This window comes from Cheilinus undulatus, linkage group 11, assembly GCF_018320785.1.
Source record: "Cheilinus undulatus linkage group 11, ASM1832078v1, whole genome shotgun sequence".
In the NCBI taxonomy this organism is placed as follows: Eukaryota; Metazoa; Chordata; class Actinopteri; order Labriformes; family Labridae; genus Cheilinus; species Cheilinus undulatus.
Window position 1 is genome coordinate 39,550,095 of NC_054875.1, and position 20,615 is coordinate 39,570,709.

The 20,615-nt window shown below is 39.8% G+C and overlaps 2 protein-coding genes across 2 annotated transcripts; both read left to right on the forward strand.

Moving 5' to 3' along the window:
* Nucleotides 1-2,862, forward strand: LOC121517344 (osteoclast stimulatory transmembrane protein). The gene is made up of 3 exons (XM_041799045.1): nucleotides 1-38; nucleotides 1,418-2,429; nucleotides 2,509-2,862. The coding sequence occupies exons 1-3, from the start codon at nucleotides 1-3 to the stop codon at nucleotides 2,860-2,862; spliced, it is 1,404 nt and encodes a 467-aa protein (XP_041654979.1).
* Nucleotides 2,863-11,228: 8,366 nt separating this feature from the next.
* Nucleotides 11,229-20,107, forward strand: LOC121517942 (thyrotropin-releasing hormone receptor-like). Its single transcript, XM_041800062.1, has 3 exons — nucleotides 11,229-11,288; nucleotides 13,650-14,484; nucleotides 19,709-20,107. The coding sequence occupies exons 2-3, from the start codon at nucleotides 13,708-13,710 to the stop codon at nucleotides 20,105-20,107; spliced, it is 1,176 nt and encodes a 391-aa protein (XP_041655996.1). The 5' UTR covers nucleotides 11,229-11,288; nucleotides 13,650-13,707.
* The last annotated feature ends 508 nt before the right edge of the window (nucleotides 20,108-20,615 follow it).

The window sequence follows — 20,615 nt, forward strand, 5'->3', positions numbered from 1 at the left end:
ATGAAGTTCATCTGGGAGAATATCATCACGCCTGTCAGGTAAGAAACGGCATTTATTTCTTTAAAACTGATGCTGGAGGTTTTTCTCATAGGCCTCAAAAAGTATTTGTTTATATCTTTGTATCTTTCCATCAATGGTATTGTAATAGCAGCATGGTTTATATATTTACATTACTGACAGTTGTGTGTTCAGATGAATTATCCATAAATTCATACTATGACTGTTATTGTTGTGTGTGTAAAATGATCTCATTTGGCTTTTCCAACTCTAAACTTTTAATCTTATAAGGTTGAATATTCAGTTGATTAGTTTAAGAATTTTTGGCTTTCTTGATGAGAGTTGGTTAAAAAACACTTGTACTAGGAATGTACAGTGTAGAGGTGCTGACACACATACACATAGATATGTTAAAAGCCCAGAAACTAATTTATAACCACGTTTGTTGATGGATACTTTCAACAAGAAACACTTGTTCCTTTCTCGAATTGCAGGAGTGTTCTTCAAGTCAGGTGCATTTCAGGCTAATTGTTTTTCCCTCTGACTCTTGCATTTGTGCTAAGCTAGGCTAAGAGCTTCCTTATTTAAATGTAGCTTTAATGTTAGAACTGGATGTTTTTATATTTTTCTTGTTTGTTTTCTTGCAAAAGTTAAATTAGATATCAACTCTAGTCTCTTTCTTTCTTAATGTATAGTTGAAGACAAAAGATGACAAGCTTATGAATGTTTAGGGACCATTTATTGTCTAGGTGTAATGACTTCCTGGAGTCTGTAGTTTATTTTGTCTATGGTGTCACCAGACCTGTTTTAATTGTTTTTTAAATGTATAATATTTTACTGCTTACACATTAATACAGCATGTATAACATATATCATACCCTAATGTATTGCTGAGTAACACTTTATAAAAATGAGTGAAATCAAACTCCCTCTAGATTTGTTGCTCTCAGCAAGGGGATGAATACTTTTATAAGCACTGTATACCTTTAAGTGTTATTTTATGTGTTGCAACCGTAGGCAAAGACAGGCTGACAATTTTTCTTGTTTTCATTCTTTATGTTGAGTTAAGCTCATGCTCTACTAGTTAAGGTGGCTTCATTTTTTAGGACACATTTTTGGGCTTTTTATGCCTTTATTGATAGAGGAGGACAGTGGATAGATTCAGGAGTAGGGATGAGAGAGTAGGGGAGAGACATGCAGGAAATGGTGCCACAGGTCAGACTTGAACCCAGGCCGCCTGCATACATGGGGCGCACTTTAAACCACTAGGCCATCTGTGCCCCAGGTGGCTTCATTTTTAATGGACAGGCAGGAGGAGGAACTCCTGAACATCATCATGTCATCATGACTTTTGATGACATGATGGCAAGTCATCAAAAGTCATCATGAAGTTTTATCTGATTTTTTCTCTTCTCTTTAGGAAAAGAGCAGGATCCTGCAGACAGGCTCTTACATCTGTCTTACTGTATCTCTGGGATGTTTACTCCGTACCCACACCAGCTGGCAGAGACATCCTGGCTCTTCTGTCTCTATGTTTCACTCTCTCCATCGTCACAGGCGGCCTGCTTCATCACTGGTTGTCAAACACTCTGAAATACAACCACGAGAGGTCCGTTCAGACCACCTGTGTCTACAGCGTGGCTGTGTTTTTGGTCTCCTTTCTGTGTCACCCTCTGCGCTGCGTGCTGACAATGACTCTGCCAACTGTCTGCACCAAAGAGGGAAGAAAACTCCTCATCTCGGCCTCTGTCATGATTTTAGTTTCGAACGTCGTGCCTAATATTTCAGTGAATGTGGGAGCGGTTGCACGCATCCTGAAGTGCACCGCCGAGGGTTTTACAAAGACTTTGCTAAACTCATCTGAGCCTTTGAACACAGCAAAGCAAGACCTCGTTGAGGAAACTATCAAAGTGAGAAGGGAGGACTTGAGCATTGTCACCAACTTGAGGAAGTTAGATCACTTCACACATGTTGATGTGTCAGAAGTCAGAGGCACGTTTACTAAAATAATCGGGCAGATAGAGGTCAACTTCTCACATGCAAGAAACCTCCTCAAAGAATGCAAACTGCTCTCAAACCGGATCCTTGCAGCCATCTTTGTTGCTTTGCTAATCTTTGAATCGGCACGCTATTTGAAGTCTTACCTGACATCAGTGCAGTTTGATAACAGCTACGTCTCCAAAGAGCTCAAGCACAAGGCGACTCATGCTGCTAACAAAGGGGCAGCTAAAAATAAAATACACAAAGGCTGCAAAATAACAAATCAGGAATGCACCTCCTGCATCATATCACTGATCGTGGTAACATTATACTTCATTGGAATAACTCTGATAGTTGCTCTGGATTATGTTGTGTATTATATAGTTCAGATGATCATGCCATGGGTACTAGATTTCCCACCAACATCCGCCGTCATAAGTGTCAACTACAGGGTAAGACAGCACACTCAGTTTTATTACTCTACTTCCTGTTATTTAGCCTACATAATGGTCTTCTTTTCTCTCCTGTTAGGTCAGCTGGTTCCCCCCTGCTTTCTGCATCATCCCGAACAACTGCATCACACGGGAGCTCACAAACTTCCACAGGGATTACAAGTGGACCTTCAACCCTGAGCCATCGCTCTGTGATGTGAAGACTTCAGCTCCGAGTCTGGGAGTCACACTCCTGCTGGGATGTCTCTGGATGATGAGCTACGCTCTGGTGTTCGTCGAGGTTTATGCCAGACGTCTGCGCAGGAAAATCTCAGCGTCTTTTTTCAGAGAGCAAGAGGAGAGGAGGGTGGCTTACCTGATGAAGAAAATACAAGACAAACTGAGCAAAAAGGAGCAAGAACAGCAGGGTTTAGTTGAAGTCAGAAGTGGTTGAACATGCTCAGAACAATGCCATACTAGCCCTGTTTATTTGCAGAACCAGAGGTTTAAGTTTCGAAGTAGTAGTGTTAGTCTGTAGGTCACTTTGTTCTAGGGATGTGTGCAGTTTCTTGACTGAACAGTTAGGGGTGTTTTCTTAAAGGCATGCAGGCTTGTTTCATACTGTGCAGAGCATGATTGATGCCCTCTCTCCTGCCCCCCCACTGGCCTGCTTTCACATAAGTCACATTATTCCAAACCCTGACCACACTTGCATAAAAACACTGTCCAGAATAGTAGGTGGCAGTGTGCGCTGGTTGTTTTAGAGGATCTACCAAGAAGAAGAAAGAAGAGACACTTATGGCAGCTGCCCAGGTCAACATTTGTTTATGATCTGTTGATTCATCCTGCAGGAAACTGCTGTTTTTATTACTTCTAAGACTCAAAAGTGATCCTCTTCCTACTTCCACATCTATCGTGCTGCTGGGAGGATGAAATAGTCCTGCTCTGCACAGAACTGACAGTTTTGAAATGACAGGAGATGTGTAGAATTACCTTTACAACCCAGTCCCTGGGAAGTGCCTAGTACTCAGGCCTGGTTGCCTAAGTCCTAGTCCGCTTCAATGGACGATCTTGGGCAGGGGTTCTCAAACTTTTCGGCTCACGACCCCCAACATGAAGGTGCCAGACTGGGGACCCCCACTACCTAAGGGTTGTTGAAGCATAGCTGAACACAGCCATGCAAATTCAGTCATGCAGACTTACTTTTTAAGGAGAAACATTACTTTCATAAGAGTATGAATCTCACCAACTGAGCATGTTTTATTTTACATTTAACTAATTTTCAGCTATTTTTTTATAAAAATGGGCCAAATATCCTATTTGAAATTATCTAAAATATTCTTTATATTCAGAGGGTATCTGGTGACCCCCCTCAGTGTCTTGCGACCCCTGAGGGGGTCCCGACCCCGAGGTTGAGAACTCCCTTTAAGGTCATGGACTGATAAAGCTAACTCACCATGTGCTCACAATAAAATTTTGTGTTCTCACGAGTAAATTTCTTGCGAGGAAGTATAGCATTCAGACATGACTCTCTTAGAGATATGGTCAGCTCACAGAGATGGTTCGCTCTAATCCTATGAAAGGGAATAGAGTAAAATAGATAGATTTAATTTATCATAACACTGCTGTTGCAACCAAAAACTGTTATCACTAATATATTTTTCTTCTCAAAAATAAAATTTTAAATATTAATTGCGATGTTTTGAAGTTGTTTAGCTAAATATGTACTAAACCTCTGAAATAAGTTCCAATCAATACTGCCTTTACAACAAGAAAGGAAAAAAGTTTCTTATACCAGGGGCGCCACCATTTCAGGCATTTATTTGCAGGCAAGATGTTTGGAGCCAGCATGCACTTCTCCAGACCTGTAAATGTATCTGTGGGTCGCCATCTTAAATTTGTGAACACAGCTGAAGTCCATTAGTATCTACTTATGTATCCCGACATGACAATTTCAAATCAAAACAGTGTTGTGTAAAGTCAGTACACCTAGACAAAATATAAAGAAGTTACATACATCTGAAACATTAAAATCAGTGCTAGGTCACTTCTTCTTCTTTTATTGCTATACCTTCTATTTTGTTTAAATGGAAAGAAGCAATTCCTCCATCACACAACCAATAGGTAAAAGATATGCAGAATATCAGACTGGAAAAAATGAGATGCACCCTACATGGATCAAATAGCAAATTCTTCAAAACCTGGGACCCATTCATGAAATACATTAGGAATTGACCTGGTCTGAAACTGTGAATACGTTTAACTACAGGTCAGGGGTGTCCAAACTTTTCCACCAAGGGCCACATACAGAAGTGTGTACCTCTTCTTCAGGGTATTACAGTTAGTAAAGCCAGCCAAATGTAAGTTAAGATATGCTTAGTGACTGAGTATGCTAAAATGGCTAGTTAATAGCTGACAAGGCAAAAAGTCTGTCATTTTAAGGATTTTGGGGAAGCTCTGTGGGCCCTGGCTACCACTGGCAATCAATAAGGGCACTGTAAATCTGAATTTTGTTATTATTTTGGTTGCCAGTATGTTAACCATTTGCATTGTCTCCATTTAGTCACAAAAAACACACCAATAAATTGTTCTTGTCAAAATGTTTGTTTATGGAATTAGCATGGTAGCACCAAACAGGTGAAACTAAGAAGTACAATACAGTCTAGCGTCATGTTCTAATGTGGGCCATATTTTATTTTATTCTTAGAATGTGCTGCGGGCCATTAAAAGATGGACTGTGGGCCGCATTTGGCCCTGGGCCATAGTTTGGACACCCCTGCTACAGGTGGTCTGTCCTATCAGTATTTGAGAATATCAAAAAAGAGCGTACCTTAATTTTTTTCTTCTTTTCTTGTTTCTCCCCTGTTTTTTGTTTCCTCCCATGTGAAGTTTGTCTGTTTTATCTGAATGTTTTGTTTTCTATCTTTGAGGGATTTTCCTGAAAATTAGACAGTTTGTCCATTTTTTTTTCTTTTTTTCTTTTATGTGTACTTGTCAGTGTCATGGTCTGTCATATAAAACTTGTTCATAAATGAAGTAAAAAAAAAAAACAGTGCTAGCACATATTCCCAAAAGTATAAATATGTGCATATACAAAAACACATACAAGGTATGAATTAAAAATATTTACCAAAAGATCTTTATATAATTCTGTTTATGTACCTTTTAAAACAAGAAATATGATTACAAATAGAGAAGGTAAAAACTGAATGCTAAAAATGTTTAAACAACTATAATAAAAAAAAACACAAATGATATGAAATTATGACTTGTATTAATAAAAAATAATGTTCAGAGCAAAATCAGAGTCACTCCCTGACTCAGCACAAGATCTTATTACCCAGGAAAGTTAATATAATTTGATTTTTTGTATATTTACTGCACAAAAAGCTGAAAAAAATGTCTGTTAATTGTTTGGAATTTGTGTTATGATGATAAAACTACTAATATTTCTGGTTAAATGTTTTGTCCTAGCTGTAATACAGCCTTGCACACTGGCTGAGGCTGTGGCTCCTGATAATGGGTCTGCTCTCCTCGCTCTACTGCCTGGATGTGAACTATCACACCAGATGGATGGCATCTTATAAGAGCGACAAATAACCACCTGACCTGAGCTAAGTTTAGCCCCGTACAGCACAGACACGTAAATGTTGATGTGCAAAGAGGACTGAAGTCTGCTGATGACTTTACTACTGAGGTTAGTCATCTCTGCTGACCACATTTACATTAGTTCTAACAATAATCTGACTCTGATGATAATTCAGAATCACATCTCTGTAAAATAAATGTCTACGTTGTTACCTCATCCTATGAACAGTAGACTGGTCTGGTAGCTTATTTAGCATGGGTCTGAGCAGAAATGGAGCAGAGAGGATGATAGTACGCTGCAAACAGCATACTAATGGTCCGGTTAGTATGCAGCACACAGTGCATCATGTTTGAGTATGTAAGTATTTTCAGTGCATAAGTGTGTGGTTTTGGACTCTCAGACTCACTTCTTTAAGGTTTGAATCACGTCAGTTAGAGTTCTTATTCTGGATCGCTGAAAATAGAGCACCGTGTCTATGAGTCACAGCAGCATCACCTTTTCCTCTTAAAGCGTACCACCACTCAGCAGCATCCTCTCAGGAACCCACACAAAAAGCTGAAGTGGTTTCATATACACTTACTTTCATTTCACTGGTTTCTATCTATAAAAGAAAAAAGTGCTTTCTTTCTGTTTATATATTTTCCTGTCTTATGTGATGTTTTTTCCTCTGTGTGGTCATTGTTATGTTGTTTTATCTGCCCCTCACTCCCACTAGATGCCACTGTGGTGCTTTGAAACAGCTTAGGGTTGATGATCACTCCTTCCAGGAAGTGATCAGCAGAAACAGGATCTTACAGCCTGTTTTAATCAATGGTCCTCCCACATAAAACAGAAAAAACTTCCGTTCTCTGAAAAACTCCTTTTCATTTCGCCACCGCACCCCTGCTTGAAAACTCCCATGAGGCTTTGGGAATTTATTTTAAGACATGAACCTAGAATAATAATAGAATAACCGTGTTTAATCTATTTTTACTCCTGACACCCTGTCCACTTCATTAACATCTCAGTCTGTGTGCAGACAGTACTCTGTTGTTGGTCCAGAAACGCTGAATTATTCATCTTTTTTTCTGTTACTATAAATTCTCACGTCAGTGCGCTGCTTGTTGTGTGTGCGACAGCTTTGGGCTCATTCTCCCTGGAAAGGCAGTGAAGCGGATGATTGATTATTGTTAGAATGAAGATATAAAAAAGTGTGCTCTCTCATCCGACATTCCCATTTTCTTCCTTTTCTGTTTCTTCAATGTTAGAAAAAAAAAAACTTTTTCACACGCTACATTAAAGATTGTGCATGCATTCTGCACCAGAATGAAGAATGGAGTATACATGTGTGAACAGCAGATCAACTTCCATTTACCCTAATATGTTTAAGATCCATGCAATACCTACAGTTAATCACCCAAAATTCATACAACTTATAGAGGCAATCCAGGGTATGTTTTTCTAACAGGTCCCTCTGCATACAGGTCGGTCCCTCTTCCCCTTATTTCTGAGTGCCACCTTGAAATAGAGCCACAAGGGATTATGGGGAAATCTTCCCCTTCAAGTTCCAGAAAATGTCATCAATAACAGCTGACAGCACTGATGTGAACAGATGTGATGAGAATACTGTACATTTCTACCACAAACTGCTTTTTTAAATGCTTTATAGACCATTGTGACCAATTGTGCCTCTGAGAAACCTCTATTTGAAGGGTTATGAAACCTCCAGCATTTCAGCCTACCCCTCCAATCCAATAAGAATTGAGAGACCTTATCACTAGATGTGAATGTGCAAAATATTAAAGGTAGGACTCAATGTGGGGGCAAAGAGTGTATTTGGATTAAGCCTACAGCTCAGTCCCATTCCCGGGCCTTGTTTTTCAAGTGCTCCCTTGCCCACAGGAACAAAATTACAAAGAGGTTGTGATGAAATCTGTGTCACTGTATCATCACCGTAGAGCAGTGATTCCCAAAATGGGGGCCGCGAAATGCCTTCCAAAAAAAACAGATGGTTTTAAGTTGTATATTTAAGCAATTTTTATAGAAACGTGCATATAATAGTTTCAGTTTTAAACAAAAGGTTCTTGGTGAGATTTATGAATGTGTTATAAAAATCCTTGAAAAGTAAGTCTGCACATGACTTTATTGAATGTGCATGGCTGTGTTCAACTATGCTGCAATCCCTCTTAGGGACAGCGGGAGTCCCCGTCCCCATCTCTGTTTTTTTGGGGGTCGCGGGCTGAAAATTTTGGGAACCCCTGCCAAAGACCGGCCCCTGCCTACAGGCACCTGGCACACTTTCATGGACTTGATCCAGCTAACTGCATATGAGGTACCCAGGACCTGGTGGGCTGGTCTAGACCATAAAATGTAGAAAGAATTGGACAGACCCTGTGTGACTTCAGCCATCTGCTTACAGTAGGCGGACTCAAACAGCTCTTTAAGCCAATCAGCAGAGGCTTCCATATCGAAATCGCGGTCTCAGCCGAACTTTGGATCAACCTAACGGTTCGCCCATTAAGCACTACTTTCTGTCAGCTAGCTAGCATTCTGGTGGACAGAAACGTAGCCTCTGCCTGTTGAGCTATCTGTCAATCAAATGAGACGGACTAACCAGAGCGAAGTGAGGTTTTTCCTAAATATAATCCAAACGATCATGGTACAAAAAAGTTCACTCCCCTACAGTGAGAGCACATGAAGACACTAGCTATTGAGACACATTTGGTGTTTTGAACCAGCCTGTAAACCAGTTTATTTCTAGTGTAAAAACCAGCTGTTTAACAGGTGTCCAGACGGGACTTCCAGTGTTCCTGCACCCAGCCTCAAGTGGACACTTGCGGTATTGCAATTTTTTGCACTTCCGCATGGGCTTCATTTTTCAGGACTGGAGGTTGCCGCTTGGTCTGGACTCATGTGTCATGAGAGGCCAGCTGGGAGGATACCTGGAAAGATGGGGCATGGGCCTGGAGGATGGCCATCAGGAGGCCAGAGCAGCACAGCAACAAGGATGACACAGCCAAGTGCTGAACCGGCATATGCTCACATACCTGACCTGATCTCTTTTGTTATCTCAACTTTTTGAAGGTCCTCATATGGGAATGTACAATCCAAATTACAAGTCTTACTGTTGCCTTTACTGAAAGATGCACCTTTTAAAGGAGAGGGAGTTTACATTTTGAAGAAACGAGAACTAAAATATGCATTTTTTTTGCGCTAATGTATGGTGAGTTTTTAGTTTGAAAATAACATTTGTAAACTGTCATTTTAATCGCATTAATCACAATTAATTAGGATCCACAATTGGTGCGCTTATTGTGCAAATCACAATTAATCACAGGCTCTCCAGAAACGCTTTCCAGAAACTTTGGTTAAGCTCACTCCCTGCAGCCACAGTGATGAAGACTAAGCCCACCACTGCTCATTAATGTCCCGATTCACTTGAAAAAGCTAACAGATGCTCAGTGGACAAGTCAAAAGTCATCTGCACTGTTTGTTATCCAACATTCACCTTTTTACAGTTCACCTTTTTCCTTTTCAGTCCATCACAAATTCCTTTTTCCATGGGAAAGTTCATGAGGAATCAGCAATTTAAAAAGCAGGCCTGAATCCAAACTGGGAGTCCCTTAGTCTTGGCTTAATACAGTGGAAAAATCCAAAAATACACAAATCAGTTTAAATGCAAAATAGTGGATTTTTTAAATGCTATAAATAGAGTGTGATTATTATTAATTAAAACAATTAATCTCTTGAAAGCCCTACCCCAAGATGTGAACATGCAAAATGTAGGTGCAGGGCCAAATCCTGATTTGTGCTCCTTCGTGAAACTAGTCCTGATTCCTAGCCAACACTCACCTGCTATAGCAATGTTATGTGTCCAAACGCTGCAGACCACAGTCCTGTGACTGGTCTGCTGCTTAGCAGTAGTGACAGCCAGTCTCTGAGTTATGTCTACAGGCATACTGTGTGTTCTCCAGTGTGAAGTAATAGGCTACAGGTGGCAACACAGCTAGTCAAATCTGCTTGCAGACATCCAAAATATCAATGTGCATTTCCTCACCGACGTCTGTCAGGGGCTGAATGGGTACAAACATTCCCCATCTTCTGTCTCAGCTGATTCAGCAGATGTACTTTCCATCTCCTCTGACATCTCCTCTCTGCAGAATAATCAACTGCTGCTCAATATTTTTCCGCTCAGACGGCAACATAATGTGCTCAGTTTTGGTTTCCATGACCTCCTGCGCACAAACAAGCAGGAAATGTGATGGTGGGAGCAGGAACTGGCGTTAAAATCACTCTGCAGAGTAACAAACCAGACTTTAGCTGTGGGGGAAAGGGTTTTCTGGGACTGATGCTGTGTGCTGCATATAGCAGACAATCATACTTCCTGGTCAGACCCTATAGGAAACTCTTCTTTGCATGCAGCAGTATAATCAGTGAATTACATTGACTCTGCAGGAGCATCTCTTTCCCGATGAAGGTGCTATCAATTCATTAAAGGATGTCTGTTAGACCAAACACCCTGCTACTGAAAACCACTCCTTTATAAAAATGCAAGCACCTGCCATGCATTAGCATTCATACAGCCATAGCTTTCCATAGGTTTTAGACATTTCTGAGCTCTAAGTGGTTTGTTAGAGTTTGTTTTTTGAAGCCTTGAGCCAACGATTTTAATGTACCTTCATATTTCTAAAGCATCTACTGCATTATCAGAGTGCCTGGAGCTATGAAAGCTTTCCCAACAGTGCCTCTCAGGAATAGAAAGTTTAATCTTATGATTTATGTTCTTGTTACTTCCTCAGGAGATAAGAAATGCTTATACTTCTTAAAACATGCAAAACTAGAGGCTGTTAATTTCCCCTTTTTAACAAGATAAGAAGTCTACTAAATTATGTCAGCTAACGGCAAAACAGGCCTACTTTATAATTAGTGCCATTTCAGTCCAGTGGCCGCTCACCCCTGATGTTTTCAATTGCAGGCTACCTTCTATGTTGGTTTCAGTAATTGCAGGGTTCATGGTCACAGTCTTGGTGTTTGACATGACACTCTGAGCTCAGATGAGGAGGTGGAATTGATTTTGAAGTTGGTGGCTGTAGAGACAAGTGTGGCAGTATGGATATATTGGTGTGCGATGTGGAACAGAGGGAGGGGTGCACTGGGAGAAAAGGAGGGAGAGAAAGAGAGAGAGAGAGAGAGACAGATGTGAGGACTGGAGCGGCTCAGGAGAAGGACTCAACAGTCATCGGTGTTTCTTGGTTGATTGCACCTGAGCGCTTCCACGGTGACGGAGTGAGTGCCGCTGTTTGGAGATAATGGTAAGAAGCACATTTTCTTTTCGTGAATTGTTTCTACATTTATTCACCTGCTGTTTTATACTTTTTTATACTCAAAACAAATCAAATGTGAATGTTTTTGCTTCTTATTTCTGCATCATTATTTGGCTTAGGGGTCATTAAAGGCAATGGAGAATGACTTTTTTGTTCTTTATGATGATAGAGAGAAGTCACAGGTAAGGATTTGACTTTTAGTCACTTCGACCCTCTTTCAACCTTCCTTTGTGACTTCTTATTTATAAAAATGAATTAAATGGTCATAAATGATAGCTTCAGTGATAGTAGACAGGGATTAAAATGCACTTTCAGGGCTTAACCATCTTCTCTGTAGAGAACTAATCAATAACATAAAATGATCTGATTTAGAAGAATCACAGATTGCATGCAAATCATTGATTTTTGAGTGCTATCGCTGCCAGTGGCTGTTTAAAAAGATGTAAATGTGCCTCATAATGTTGGACTATATCAAATCCAGATAGTGTATTTTAAATTGCACTGCGAGTCATTAGAATATCCATAATGCATGCCTTAAAGGAGGTGATTAATTCTCCTAATTGTAATGCCAATCAAACCGGCTTATTAAATACATTCTGCAATAGCAGGTTTTTTTGGCCACTTGGGGGCAGTAGAGATACACCGTGAGTACAGCAATCATATTCAAATCCTTTTCAGTTAATTTTATAAACTTTCTTCACATCCGACAATAAAATACAGGGCCGGCTTGTGCTATATCTGCACCCTTTGTAGATTACGATTCAGCACCAAAAACCAGTAACCAGGTAAAATGTGTGTGCATTCCTCTCAAAGTGTGATGTGTAAAATGCACATCAAACATCAACATGCAGTGAGTGTGCACCTTTTGCAAAGCGTCTCTGTTGGCCTGTCTGAGGCTTTAACACAAGCTGTGAGCCTTGATTCTTTTGGCACCCAGCTCCGCTGTAATTCATATTAAAAGAACTTAAACAACTGTTAAAAGGTGTATTTTAACCAATGACTTGCTTGTTTTAAGCCCATGATGATTCATGCTGACAGTGGCGTTAAACTTCATCAGAGAAGCAGCTATAAACATAGATGCTCTGTACACTCACTGGCACCTCTGCTGAAGCTGAGTGATAAATGATGTGATTTCTGACAAGTTTTCCCAATTTGAAAGTCTCCTGTTGTTATTTTGCTTGGGTGCTTTGATTGTGAATACCTAGTTCAAGAAATGTGGCTGTAGGAGAAAAATGAAACTTAAAACTACAGATGCAGCTACTAAGAACTGAACACAGAAACTTATAAAATCCTTTTCTGGTGTCCTGTTTAATACAGGGGAGAAGGGGATGGTAGCACCACATGCATCTAAATTATTTTAATTTTTTTCATAATACTGGTTTATAAAACTGTTACTGCAAAGGATTAAAAACATACTGAAATAAAATTTTAGGCCATATCATCTAGCCCTACTCTCAGCACTTCATTTACTATCACAATCAGTAAAGGTTTGAAGTGACTACCTTAATTTTACTTTACATGATTTCATTATTAATGTTGTTGAAACTTGGAATCTATGCTCTTCTCTTTTACCTCAAGTTCGTCGTGATTCTTCTATACAACATTTTTATGAGGGCTGAGTCAAGCAGAACAGAGGGAAAGAGAAGAGCAGGGAAGCTGGCAGTCTGGTGGTTGTTTAATGTTTGGAGGTTCTTTCAAAATGTTGAAGGCCAACATCAGCGCCTTCCAGATTGTGTGGCGCCCTAGGGAGCTACAGTTAACGCTTATGCCTAGGGCCGTCTGTGATAAAATGGCGACATTAATATCTGCCAGATGAAGACCAGGAGTCTGAGCATTTTCAGCTGCAGATCCAAACATCAAACTTTAAATCAAACTTTAAAATGATGATTTATTCCTTAACTTCTGGTTCGAGTTAGTTGTTTTTAAATACATTATGTAAATACCTCTGGATTGGAGTCCAACATTCACTCCCTTTTAGCTCATTTTGAGTCTCTATGTGACTCTTTAGCAGTTAAATGCTCCATTAAGTTTGACAGGTAATAGCTATTGTGTCACGACCAGATGAAAAGCGAGTATACTGATGTTTTAACAGAGCATTTGGCTGAACACAAACCTTTATGAAAGTATGAAGTGATCCAAAACTTGGAGTCAAATCTTTTAAAAATCCTTAAGCTAGGGGTTTCTGAAGAGTCATAGTGGTCATAGTGGATATTTCCCCCCTATATTAAGGATAAATCTTAAAAGAAAATACGGTCCATATTTGTTAGACTCTAGCCTTTTCTTAAAATTAATGTAACCTCTCTACTGTCCATATATTTCATGCTATTCTTCTTCTGTTTCTGCCTTTAGGATTCTTCTGTTGCACCCCTGGAGATCAACTGAATCAAGGCCATCAGACTCAAGCACAATGGAGAACAACACCACCCTCTTTCAGGACGTTTCCCGGGTTTTAAATCTGACAGAAATGCCTCTGAACCCTCTTGAAGAGCAGGTCATCACAATATTTTTGACTCTGCTCATCTGTGTAGTTGGGATTGCCGGGAATATCATGGTGGTGCTGGTAGTCCTCCGCACTAAACACATGGTGACCCCCACTAACTGTTACCTGGTCAGTCTGGCAGTGGCAGATCTCATCGTTCTCCTGGCTGCAGGTCTGCCTAACATCTCTGATGTTGTAGCTTTCTGGATTTACGGATACACAGGATGCTTGTGTATAACTTACCTTCAGTATCTTGGCATCAACGTGTCGTCCTGCTCCATCACGGCCTTCACCATCGAGCGATACATCGCCATTTGTCACTCGATAAAGGCGCAGTTCATATGCACCGTTTCCCGAGCCAAAAGGATCATAGCAGGAGTCTGGATCTTCACCTCTCTTTACTGCATCATGTGGTTCTTCTTAGTCGACACAGATGAAACGGTGTATACCAACGGAGTGGTGGTGACCTGTGGATACCGCGTCTCCCGGAGCTTCTACATGCCCATATACTTCCTGGACTTCACTTTGTTCTACGTGATCCCGCTCACCGTGGCTACTGTGCTGTACGGGCTCATCGCCAGGATTTTGTTCATGAGCCCACTGCCATCGCACCTGAACGACAAAACAGGAGGAGGGTCGGTTCACCAGGGTCACTCCAGCAGCACCAACAAGGCCAACAAAGGAGCGGTGTCTGCAAGGAAACAGGTACTAGATGGTCATGCAAAGTAGAAGAAAAAGCAGATTTTATCTGAAGAAAACAATAAACTTTGAAATAATTTTTAAGTAAGAAATATACCTCACTTTTATTGAGATAAAACCCTACTAACCCTACTCTAACCTTAACCCACCCTAACCCTGACCCTTACCCCCTAACACAGACCAAAGATTATTCAAAATGGTGCTGCATTATCAGGCTAGCTTAGAGATTAAACTCACAACTTCAGAGGTGGAAATCCCTTAGAGCAGCAGTTCTCAACTAATGGGTCACAGAGCTGTTTTCAGGGGGTCAACAGGAAGAATAGTTGTGCCAATTCTATGCTGTATAGAAGCCTATATATCCATTAATTTATTATGGCAAGTTTTCCTGTGATATTTGGTCAATTTTGTTTGTTTTTTTTTAACCAAGGTTTCAGCCTATGTATGACCTTCTCTCAGGCTAACAAAGATTGTTTTGCCCTGATAATGATGTATTTCTTTGAGATCCTTGGAAAACAATTAAATTGAACATGTAATCATGAGAATCAGATCAGAGTAAAATGAGATAAATGCATGCATGTCCTCCAAATACTTCTTGTGTTTTTTTACAGGTTTGTTAGCAGCCCCTGATTCAATCATGTATTGATCCATGTGAGGTCAAAACAGCAACATTTTTCAATGTAATCACTGAATTTTATTGAAATTTGGGCCACCAGTTCTCAGTGAAAAGGTGATGGAGGGTCCTGTGGCTAGATCAGTTGAAAACATCTAACTTAGAGGAGGGATCCTTCTCCTAAATAAAATTTAAAAGACTTTGCTGGTATATTCATCCTGAGTTTTGTAGTGGCAACCTTCATTCTTAAAAAAATGAAGCCAGTTAACCTGAAATACCAGATAGACTGTTGCATATATCCATTGCATGGATAGATTTCACATTCATCTGAGAACCTCCCATAGAAAGCGTTTAGGAAGGACAGGACTTTTCAAACAATTCTTGAAGGTGACTGGACGACCATTCTGTCACATTCATAATGGGCCAATCAGAGCAAAAAGACAAAATGAGGCCGTAGATATTAGGGCTGGGCAATTAATCGCAAATTAGGTAAAACCGCAATATAGCCTGCTGCAATTTACAAATTACAGAAGTTGCAACATTTCTTTAAATTGAAATGTGTCAAAATGGCAGTCAAAGACATTTCTTTTTTGCATCAGCAGAGATTTTATGCACATTATGCAAACAATCAATGTCAATTTTTTAAAAAATGGTTTACAAAATTCCTCCTTTTTGTGTTTTATGTATGTTTTGTTTTAGTCAAAAGCAATTGGTATCAAATTTGCAATATGAGCAAAAATAACTAGGTAGTTTTATCTAGTATTGATGAAGCTTAGCATTAATTAATGGAGGTCATACCCCCAGCTGTGGTCAGCTTATAGCCAGCTTAACTTCCCCCACCCCAGCACCTACCTACCTCCTTTATAGCTTAAAGCTTGTTGTGCTTTCATATTCACATTCAGGCTACAATGGATTAATTACTTCTGAAATTCATTGTTTAAATACACATTATCATTTATGTATCCATCTATAGGGGGGTTCCTAGCCATGTGCTCCCTGGAAAGTCTAAGCATGCTGCTTTACTAACCCAAGGAGCATTTTTAGAGCAGAGCCTTCTTCACCCAGTAGAACGGCATATTTTGCAATAAAATGGTTAAATGTATGATGAGTGTTCCTGACTGAATGTAGGTTGTACTATAGAATGATTTGTTGCTTGAATTTGTTCAAAAATGCACAAGTTTAGGAACCTAATAATAATCCCATATTAAATTGCAATATCGTGGAAAAAAATTGCAATTCGATCTTTTTTGCAAATCATTCAGCCCTAGTAGAGATGTACAGCTCCAGTAACATGCTGTACACCCTAGTGCTGCCATTGTTTATGTAGCTAGTAGGTGGCTAATGTTGGGCCGAAACCAATTGGGAGACATCCAAAAACATCGACTTTGCATGGCTCTTTACTCTTGTGGTTGAGGTCTGATTAAACTGCTGTTTTTCTGCGGTAACAAAAAGCTAATTGGCGGTAGAAAGCACTGTATACACTGGCTAACATACAACTTCACCCCCACTCGTAAGCATTACAAACTCATGCCAAAGTAAGTCAGGAGAAGAGGGAAATATCTTTTCTATCATGAAAAGCTTTTGGTGTGGCTCTTTTCTTTTGTTTTGATAAAGAAATCCGCTGCAGCTCTGCCTTGTTCTCCTCGAATGATGCTAATTAGTCCGAACTGTTTTCAGATCAGGCAAAAATGCTGTAGATTGGATTGCAAGATGGATTTGCCTGATGCCAGACAAGGAATCTTGCAAATCCATCTTTGCAAGGTCACAAGCCAGTGGCAAAAAAATGCACTTCTTAAAGTGTCCACCGGAGGGTGACTTCAAAAGTTCCAGAAGTCCCATTAACACCCATATTAAAATGATCATGTTTTTGTTGGTGCAACAGTGAGGGATGAATTATCTATATAGCTTATCTGCTTTTATTTGATTTAGCACATTAACAGGAATGTTTGATCCTGACAGGTGGGCGTGGCATAGCTGTTTGCTACAACAGGAGGCTTAGACCCCATTTAGCTCCACCTCTTTGCCTGTTAGACTTTGTCAAATCTAGACTGATTAAGTGTTAGGTTGAGACTGCATTTCTGATATGACAACAATCACATCGCTTCATAACGCCTTTTCAGAAACAAATGGGTGACAGTACTCAGTTATGTCTATGTCTTATAGTCTATAGTTCCCAAAAAGATCAACCCTCCTGTCTTTACAGACTTGATACTTGATCTACGTCTTAATCAGGTACTTGTACTTTATCTTATATAAAAAAAATCATTAGCATTTCCAGCAGTTTCTTGTTTGTAGTAAATGTTGGTAGTTCCAAAGTTAAATTGTAACCAAGGTAAATATTAAACCTCCTTCTCATCACTATGTTAACCCCAAAACACCTTTAGTAGAAGATTTTTTTGCCTGGTTGCAAACAACCAAAACTTTCTGATGTTTGAAGATGGGAGCTGTGCATGAAAATTGCTGGTATTTTCCAAGCCATGACAGTCCAACATCAACACAAACCTTGAGCCCTGACAAGCCAGCTGTGAGGCAGCGAGATAGTTGCCCCAGTTTGGACTGCTCTCTTTTTGAAAATAAAAAATACCTTCCAGAAGAAACTAATGGAAAAGGGGCTCTGTTGTACACATATTTGATTGATTACTGCATTACTCCAACATCCAGGGAGCTCAGAGTAATGCCACTGCTCCTTTGCAGTTAAAAGCCAGCTGAGGGTGTTTGGACACCTAATTAGAGTGCCTGACTTTGGAGGTTTTCCAAGCAAGTCCCACTAGTAGGAGACCTTTGGGTAAACAAAGAATAAAGTGAGAGACAGCATATTTTATTCTGCCTTTGAATGCCTCAGGATCTCCCTGAAAAAGCTGGAAAACACTCCATATGAGAGTGACATCTAAACTAGCCCGCTCAGCCTGCTCCTTATCATCAGATAGTGGCAAATAAAATACGTTTGTAACTTGTTTTCTGCATCAAGCCCACTTTCTGAGCTAACCTTTTCAGCTAAATGTAGTCACTCAGAAAAGCCATAAACCCTTTTGCATCCATCATGTAATCTGTGTAAGCTTTGAGCACAACAGTTTAAGTGCAGCCTTACTAAGCCACTATAGCTGTAGCCTCCTGTCAGCAGACCACAGGTCTCAGACTCACCCTCTTGCAGACCACTACTGTGTGACCATGCATCTGTCAGAACAAAAAGTGATGTAATTTGCCAGTACAATGGGTTTCCCATTTTATTTTAATTTTTTAATTCAATTTTTTTCATTGAAAAACTCAGTTTCATTCATGAAATAACTTCACTACAAACATTACAGACTTAGCAACTTCTCATGAATAAAGGAATACAGATCAGAGGTCTAATCTGGGATTAAATTAGGTATAGACCCATGTGTGTCTATACCTATACCCAACAGTGTCTAACTTTAACTTTGCTATCTTTTGCTAAAGCTAACATACCTATGCTAGCTATAAAGTAAATGATACTGAGTAAGCCAATGCTTCTGTTAGCTTTAGCGACATGAACTTTAACAATGTGAGCTTTAGCAAACATAGCTTATACTAACATAGCTACGCTACGCTAGCTAAATAGTCAACGTTACTTTGTAACTTGCTGTCAGCTTTAGCAACATGAGCCTTAACAAACATAGATATGTTAGCTACGTGGGTAGCTCTAAATTAGTGTGCCCTAAATTGTCTACTTCTGTACTAAATACTATGTATTTTGAGTTCATATGTGCACACAGCATGTTAACACTGAATACACAGAATGATTGTCTGTAATGATGGACACTTTTCTCCCTCATTGAACACCATACTGGTGAAAAAGTGGATGTTGTACTGTTACCATGCTAGTGCGCTAGCTTATGATAGCATCCGCCTGCAAGCTAATGAATGTTATGAGAAACGGCAGCACATTCAAATTATGAAAACGCATTTAAGGCGAAATAAGTTCATTTTATTGAAGCAAATAATGTTAAAAATGAATAAGTGATATGAATTCAGCGGTGAGTGAAAATAGCTGTCAGATTTTGATTATAATCAGCTAACATCCGTTAGGTGTCTGGTGTTAAAAGAAGTGGAAGAAAAAAATCCAACGTGTAGCTTAAAGCTAGCATAGCTACATAAACTTTGGCAAACATAGCATAAGCAAATGTACAATAGCTATGTTAGCTTAAGCTATGTTGGCTACAATAGCTACATGACTTATGTAGCTACCAACTTACATAGCTAACGTAGCTTCATTAGATTTCATTAGGCTTCTGCTGTTAAAAGAAGTGGAAGAAAAGATTTAACCTTAGCTAGGTAAGCTGGGTTAGTGTTTTCAACGAGGGCGAGCTTTTCTCCTGTTTGCTTGGCTTGATTAAATGTTTTGTAATTCATTTTTTCAGGTCCAGTTTTTGACTTTTATCCTTTGTTATCCTGATTCTTACTTTAACCCTAACCAGAAGTTAAACTGGCTTTTTTTCCAGAAAGTTTAGGCAACGTCTCACAGTAGTGGTCTGCAAGAGCAGACATCCGAGAGCTGCCGTCTGCAGCCAGACTCTGTGAAAATAACATTCTGTTACATCTTTTTCATATACTATTGATTTAACATCTTGTTTTTTTTCTCTTCCTGCTCTGTATGAACAGATAACAAAGATGCTAGCTGTGGTGGTCATCCTCTTCGCCTTCCTCTGGATGCCTTACCGAACTCTAGTGGTGGTCAACTCCTTCATCGACCCGCCTTACCACAACACCTGGTTCCTGCTCTTCTGCCGCATGTGCATCTACACCAACAGTGCCATCAACCCCATCATCTACAACCTCATGTCTCAGAAGTTTCGTGTGGCGTTCAAGAAGCTCTGCAAGTGCAAGAGGGGACAAAAAGAGAAGGCGGTAGAGTACAACATCCCAATTTATTACAGCGTGATGAAGGATTCCTCCCACGAGAGCAACGATCAGGTCACAGAGCAGGAGGACGTAAGCAGCCAAACCACCAAAAGGTTCAACGATACCGATGACGATGCAAGCGCCTTTAGCATTTCTTAGTATTAATTGAGAAAAATGTTCATTTTAGTCTTTAAGCCTAAACTCATTTTATTTGTAAAATCTGATGCTGAGCTCTGTAAATGTCCTTATTGTTAGCTGTGATTCAAGTTGTATTTTAAGTATTGTTGCTGTGGTAATTTGTATCAGTATTGTCACTGTGTTGTAAATATAGCAAGAGCTTTGCAGTGGCCCTCAGAGCTCTTTGCACTTCAACTTATTACATGATAAAAAAAAAAATCAAATGGTGTCTTCATAGAAACAGCAGACGTTGTTAAGCTATTTTCATCACATTAAACCTTTTATTTTGCAGAAGTTTGATCAAGATTATTTTTTGTTTTCATGCTTTGTATATACTCTATATTAACAATAATATTGCAGTATCCATCTGCAAATATTTATGATACAAGTGATGTAAGTGATATCATCGGAAAGTGGAAGCGTTCAGAAACATCAGCAACTCTGCCACAAAGTGGGAGACCACGTAAAATCACAGAGCGTGGTCATCAAT

What these genes read in the sequence shown, in the direction of transcription:
- LOC121517344 (XM_041799045.1), top strand. Translation starts at nt 1, where the DNA reads ATGAAGTTCATCTGGGAGAATATCATCACGCCTGTCAG. An exon ending in AATATCATCACGCCTGTCAG is followed by an intron (nt 39 to 1,417) that starts GTAAGAAACGGC and finishes TCTTCTCTTTAG; the next exon opens with GAAAAGAGCAGGATCCTGCA. An exon ending in TCATAAGTGTCAACTACAGG is followed by an intron (nt 2,430 to 2,508) that starts GTAAGACAGCAC and finishes CTCTCCTGTTAG; the next exon opens with GTCAGCTGGTTCCCCCCTGC.
- LOC121517942 (XM_041800062.1), top strand. Translation starts at nt 13,708, where the DNA reads ATGGAGAACAACACCACCCTCTTTCAGGACGTTTCCCGGGTTTTAAAT. An exon ending in CGGTGTCTGCAAGGAAACAG is followed by an intron (nt 14,485 to 19,708) that starts GTACTAGATGGT and finishes CTGTATGAACAG; the next exon opens with ATAACAAAGATGCTAGCTGT.